The sequence below is a fragment of the Cynoglossus semilaevis genome, chromosome W (genome assembly GCF_000523025.1).
Source record: "Cynoglossus semilaevis isolate Cse_v1.0 chromosome W, Cse_v1.0, whole genome shotgun sequence".
Lineage (NCBI taxonomy): Eukaryota > Metazoa > Chordata > Actinopteri > Pleuronectiformes > Cynoglossidae > Cynoglossus > Cynoglossus semilaevis.
In genome coordinates, this window is record NC_024327.1 from 345,213 (window position 1) to 352,136 (window position 6,924).

The window sequence follows — 6,924 nt, forward strand, 5'->3', positions numbered from 1 at the left end:
CCCCTTCTCATTACAGAGATGCACATCACCTGATATGCTTAATTGGTAGTGGGCTTTCGAGCCTATACAGCTTGGAGTAAGACAACGTGCATAAAGAGGATGATGTGGTCAAAATACTCATTTGCCTAATAGTTCTGCACTCTGCAGTATATATGTGTGTATATATATATCTACATACATACATATATATATACACACATATATACTGTATATATTACACAGAAAAACACTGGTGTAAGTTAATCACTACAGATGATTATATATTATATGAAGAAACTCTTGGCAGCGGTTTTACACTCCTGACATACAAACATCATTCATTGGTACAATATACTGCAACTGGGTCAGAGTATCAGATAAATAACAGCTCATTCCTAATCCTACCTTAGCAGTGGAGCCATTGTATGAATTGTAAAACCTACTGTGAATACATATGTAGGTCACCCAAATTAGTATAATAAATTCTGTAAACCTCACCAGTATTAGTCAAAAAATAAAAGAAAAGCCTAAAAAGAAAACACGCTAAAAATACACGATTTTTTTCCTTTCCCTTTTTAACATTGTCAATTTTTTTTTATTATCTGACACTAATAAAAACTCAAAAGGCAATTACCTTCACAACATTCAACAGGAATGTTCTGTCCTTCACACACTGCTGTAAACACTACTTCAATATAAATCCCAGTTTCAAAAATAAAAAATACAAATTATGCAGAAAAATATCCTTTAATTCTCGCGTGTGCTTACACAAACCACCCTGAAGGTGGTGCAGTTCATGATAGAGGTCATTTTTTTTTCCCATAGTGTTTCATTGTCATTCCCAGTAAATGGGATATAAGATGTCGTAGTGCAGTTTGTCACTTACTCTGACCAGGAATGTAGAAAGGAAAGGTAACAGGTAAGTTCTTCAAAGAAGGCCACTCTGGACTTGGTGCTCTGAAGTGTCAGCTGTTAAGGAGATGGAAAATTTTTTTTAATTACCTGTATGTAATGTGAGAGTATACAACAGGAATAATTACTTACAATAAAATACAATGGGAAGAGAATATACATAAGGAAATCATGCATACGTTTCCACACTCATGTTGTGAAATATTTTTTTAAAGCCTGCCAGAGAAGTCCTTTACATTTTTACATGCAGCATTGTAATTGTTTTTCCCATACATCCCACATTTTTAATCACATTAATAAGTATATACGGAGACCGTGATAGCTTAAAGAATGCTCATAAGTGCAAAAAGTTCAAAAAAATACTATAATACCAAGAAATGTAATTTGGTTCAGTTAGAGATATACATAAAATAATAATTCAAAATAAATTTTTAACAAAATAGCGATAAAATCTCTAAAGGTGTCTTATAAGTAATTATAAGCAAATATATCATAAACATACATACATTATATAAAAACATATACTGTATATATATTTATACATACATTTATTATTATTAATTATTATTTAATTAGTATATATTTATACAGAATATAGACACATATACATACACTCACCGGCCACTTTATTAGGTACACCATGCTAGTAACGGGTTGGACCCCCTTTTGCCTTCAGAACTGCCTCAATTCTTCGTGGCATAGATTCAACAAGGTGCTGGAAGCATTCCTCAGAGAGTTTGGTCCATATTGACATGATGGCATCACACAGTTGCCGCAGATTTGTCGGCTGCACATCCATGATGCGAATCTCCCGTTCACTCAAATCACTTTTCTTCCCCATACTGATGCTCGGTTTGAACTGCAGGAGATTGTCTTGACCATGTCTACATGCCTAAATGCACTGAGTTGCCGCCATGTGATTGGCTGATTAGAAATTAAGTGTTAACGAGCAGTTGGACAGGTGTACCTAATAAAGTGGCCGGTGAGTGTATATTGCTGTAGTACAATCAGATTTAGGTACTGACAGTTGGTGACCTACCATACTTCTCTCTGGGTCCGTTGTAGTCAAACACTTTGCCTTTCCTGAAGATCTTCAGGGTAGGATAACCTGAGACTCCAAAACGTGAGGCGAGCTCACTCTCCAAGGTGGCATCAACCTTGGCCAGAGGGATGGGAGGACTTCTCTCGCTCAGCTCCTTGGCTGCCTTCTCGTATTCTGGGGCCAAGCGCTTGCAGTGCCCACACCTGGAGGCCAGTTACATGAGGAGAACCTTTTAGGAACTGGTTTAAAACATCTGATATTCACAATAACAATTAAAGCATCCTTTCTGACCATGGGGCGTAGAACTCCACCAGGATGATGTCTGCATTGTTTACTGTCTCATCAAAGTTGTCTTTGGTCAGCACCAGCGTGGCCTCAGGTGGAGGTTTCCAGTCAGGCAGAGACACTTCTTTCACTCTCTCAACGATGGCTGTAGCAAAACACAAGTTCACACATGTCACTTCCATACTGTATAAGGACAAGAGTGTGTCCGTGCTGAACGACTATGTGCTTTTACCGCTCTGTGACCGGTCTCCGTCGTAGTCCAACGGCTCCCCGTTCTTGAGGATCTTGATGGTGGGATAACCCGACACGTCGAACTTGCTTGCTAAGGTAGTGGCTACTGTTGCGTCCACTTTAGCCACAGGTATGGGAGGATCGTTCTCCTTCAGAGTCTGTGCAATTTTTTCATACTCTGGCGCAAACTGCTTGCAATGACCACACCTGAGAGGATGTTTTCACCAAGTAGGTTAAGAATTGAAATTGGTATTTTTAAGATTCTTTATTCATTCATTGGTGGTGCTGAAGAGGTTAAACTTACCACGGAGCATAAAACTCCACTAAAACTGTGTCCTTTCCCTCAATAAAAGTTTCAAAGTTGTTGTCAGTGAGAACTAGAACCCCATTCTCTTCTTTCACTTCTGTGTCATCATCGTCATCATCATCGTCGTCATCATCTTCGTTATCATCATCATCATCATCATCATCATCATCAGCATCATCATCACCACCAGAGAATCATCTTAGTTGTTTTTGTGTTGTTTTCAAACACCGTCTTTGTCCTCATCGCTGATGTTGTTTTTTTATTTTCATGATTTTATTTACTTTAAATCAAAATTACGTTTAAGTTTAATGTCCTTGAGTGGAAAACGACAACCAGAAATATTTTGATTCTTTTTTCTTTCCTGAAATGATTTTTGTCCTATTCGCTTATTTTTCGTTACTTTTTAAACATTTTCTGATTTTTATTTTTTTAACACACATTATTATTATTAAGTGGGTGAATCCAGTTATAATGACCAAAAATAAAACTTATTTTTAACGAGTTTTATTTTGAGGTTTTGGAAATAGTTTCAAAATATGTTTCAAGATTTTTTTAAAATGACATATAATAATAATAATATAGTTAAAATCGTAAAAAGAAAAACAGAAAGAGGAGAAATATACTTTGTTTTTATAGTCAAATGTCGTAATTATTTAATTCAGGTTTAAATATGTTTCTGTATATAGTTTTAGTGTTGATCTATATTCGTTTTACAATTACCTACAGCGTAATAATGTTTACATTTTAAGCTTTATATTTTACATATTTAATAGTTTTTATTTTGAAAGCTAAAGTATACACTGTATCACCCTCTGTTAATGATATTTTCAAAAACACAATTTTTGATCGATTTTATTTTATTTTGTTTTGTTCAGTTTGGTCGATTTTTAACTCTCTTTGTATTAAACCTACTCGAATATGAAAATAAAACGGTAACGCACTATTATTACGAACAAGTCAACATTTTCCCGTTAAAATTGTAGGTTTTTACCCAAAGTATTTGTGGAGTAAACAGGTCAAATGTTGAAAAAGACATGTCGTCTGTGTGTATATATTTACATATGTGTGTAAAATATAGAAAATTATGGGTGAAAAAAACATATAACTTAATGTATTACTGTTAATACCGTCAAAAATATAACAATACATATAACATATATAACATATATAACATAACATATATTGATATATTTTTTTAATTTTATTTTAATGATGTACTTTTTACTATTTCTTGCAGCTGCTTAAACGTTTAGTTTGAACTGGTTTTTAGCATACTACTTTTTTTTTCCTTTTTAACCAATTAAAGTTTCCTCCGCTTCTGTAAATTGCTAGCCTCTTGCCAGACACTCATAGAGTCGTTGCTCAGCATGTGGGGTGAAGGTGAGACTATTCAAAGGTGGAGAGAAAGGAGAAACAGCCAGAAATAAATATAACATTAGGACAATGTTTTTCAATGTTTTTTCTTGGGATTGTGGCCCCACATGGGGTCGCCTGGAATTCAAATAGGGTCACGTAAAATGTATAATCACATACGTGTATTTACATTTAAACTGAATTTACAAATATATCAGCCGGATAAACATATCAATATACTGTAAAAATTTCACATTTCACTCAACCCTAGTATACTATGAGAATAAAAATTATTAACTAATAAACAAACCGGGCTAATTAATCAGGAAGTTGTACTGCAGTAGTCAACTCTAAAGACTGAGGCAAACACATAAGAGGTGGTGATGATGAATTCTGGGATTCCCCATGCCATTAAGTCACGTACGTCTGTGTGCACCAGTGAGCATGTGTATGCCAAAAGTAATGGTCCTGCTCCGGGGAGGGATGACCTCACCCCTGCAAACCCCCTCAGGGACCAGTGAGCTCAGTTAATGGTTGCTGTCGTTCTGACAGGCCAGCAGCTTTGTTTATCAGTGGAAAATGTAATCCTCATACTTTGTAGCCCTTCTGCCTCTCTACCCAGCAAACACACACCACACACCACACACCTCGGCTTCACCTGCATTGATATCCCGGTCGTTCAATGTCTGCGTTTCCAGACATGTTCTTCCGCCTCAGGCCAGATCAACACCCACGTGCACATGATCACCTAAGGAAACCCATTTAAAACCTTTTGAATACTGAACAGCTTCACACTGTGACCCTTTAGCACCGCTACGACGGGCCCTGAAGTACGTGACGGTCATTTAATTAGCCAAACATTTAAAGAAGAAAATTAAAATAAAAAATACAATTGCAATGGAAACAATTATTTATAAATATTCGTAATTAATGATAGTAACAGTTCATGTGAATACATAAAAAGTAAAAAATGTATAATTTTATTTAAAAAATAGGTATATAATTGATGACAAAATTATATTTTATATTATATTTAAATATTTATATATTTATATTTTAACCATATTTAAGGGACGACTCGATCCAATATCAGTCCAATATTGGTCAAAATATCAGGATCAAAAATTAGAACAAAACAACTCTAATTCAATACTTCCAAATGCTCAACTTGACTTTGCACGACGTGCTGTAAACAGGGACACTGTCACCTTAGCAACAGCAGCCCAAGACATGTTGGAGGAGAAAAGAAGTTATCGGATTGATATCAGTATCGACAGATACTCCATGTTGCAGTATCGGTATTGGACATATACACGAAAAATGTTGAATCGAGCTATCCCTACTGTCAACTGGAAGAAATGTCAAATCAATGACTTCCTACCCTGGATTTGAAGGCCAAGAGAATCTTGGGCAGAAAGAGGATGAAGCACTTCACACCAATGGTCACATACTTCAGGACAAAGTCAGTGATGCCCACCGCCCAAATCAGATCAAAGAAATCGAAGCTGTTCAGGTTGGGCTTGGCAAATATGAGGCTGTAAAAAAAAAAAAAGGATTGAACTGTCAGAAGAGTGTTTTGGTTCAAAGAGAAGATGAGTAACAAACAACAGCAAACAGATGTTTAAAATATGACAAAAAAAATCTTAAAATATGAAATAATCAAATGATACTCACAAGAACAAGCACAGGAACAATCCTTAAAGGAAACAAAAGAAAAAAAAAACCAACATAAAATTAACTACTAAATTAAATGACGACATACACATAAAAAACAACGAAGAAACATAGAAAAAGGTACAAATTAGGGCTGTCGTTGCATTACTTTTAAATGTTCAACACATTTTTATTTTTATGTTCATTAGGACAATTTGTGCCCACACATTTGTGTTCAATGAAGCAACTCAAGCTAAAAATACCAACTCAACTCCTCTCAACAGCGTACATTTGCGGAGGCTTCAGCTTCAGGGCAACGCCTGACTTTTGTCACACCAGCCTCACCAAGCAAAAGGCAGTAAATAAGCAATCATGATTGATCATGATTAATCGACAGCTACTCTGTGATTAATCACTTGAAACATTTTGTTTCATAGCCCCAGAAAATAAATAAAAAAATTATAAATGTCCATAAATAATCTTTTTGTGCTCATTTTTATTTATTACCTGTTGTAAAGCTCCTCCTGACTGAACGTGTAGTAGGTATACACAATATTTCCAGAGAGGAAAATTAAAATCCACAGAGCAACAAATACAGAATGCTTCTCTTGGTGAAAAGGAAAGAACACACAGAATTCAATGTTATTATTGCAAAAATAAGTATTGGGTTTTTTTTCTTTGTTTTTTGACAGTGGTGACGAAACTGACATGTGGATGCAATAAAGGCTTTAACAGTTAAGTTTTAACATTGGGTGGCTTCAATGAATAAGGTAACAACACAGACAAACAGTTTACAAAAATAATCAAATTTATTAATACAACACTGTCAAGTTAATGACAGTGATTGAACTCATAAACAATGATCACAACAACAAAACAAGGCATAAGTGTGTGTGTAGGTGTGCTTGTGTACACGAGTGGTCGTGTAAGAGAGAGAAAGAGAAAAGATGTTGCCTCTTAGCTACCAAGCAAGCGACTGAGCTCTTGAGGCGTGTTCACATACGCGACTGTGCAGTAGTGATGGGAAGACCAACTCTTTTTATTGATTCGAATCTTTGACTCTCGAACAGTAAAATGAACGCGTCGTGAACGAATCTTGAACTAATCATTTCATTCGTTTTACAGCAGGTGGCGCTTTAGCCCTATTGTGGGCGTTGTAAAG

General features: G+C 35.6%; 2 protein-coding genes across 2 annotated transcripts in view; both read right to left on the bottom strand.

The window, feature by feature from the left end:
* Positions 1 to 1,889: 1,889 nt before the first annotated feature.
* On the bottom strand, positions 1,890 to 2,947 carry LOC103396872 (protein disulfide-isomerase A4-like; the record flags this gene model as incomplete). The annotated part of the gene is made up of 4 exons (XM_017042601.1): positions 1,890 to 2,136; positions 2,225 to 2,363; positions 2,451 to 2,656; positions 2,754 to 2,947. Coding segments are annotated over 4 exons (771 nt in total), but the record flags the coding sequence as incomplete, so codon positions are not given.
* Positions 2,948 to 3,796: 849 nt separating this feature from the next.
* LOC112486397 (RING finger and transmembrane domain-containing protein 2-like) overlaps positions 3,797 to 6,924 on the bottom strand; it is a 4,834-nt gene continuing 1,706 nt past the window's right edge. Inside the window, exons 3-5 of the mRNA XM_025052841.1 lie at positions 5,784 to 5,805; positions 5,491 to 5,644; positions 3,797 to 4,857 (exon numbers count right to left, since the gene is read on the bottom strand). Of these exons, the coding sequence (XP_024908609.1) occupies positions 4,789 to 4,857; positions 5,491 to 5,644; positions 5,784 to 5,805 (245 nt within the window). The 3' untranslated portion in view covers positions 3,797 to 4,788. The remainder of the gene's footprint in view (positions 4,858 to 5,490; positions 5,645 to 5,783; positions 5,806 to 6,924) is intronic.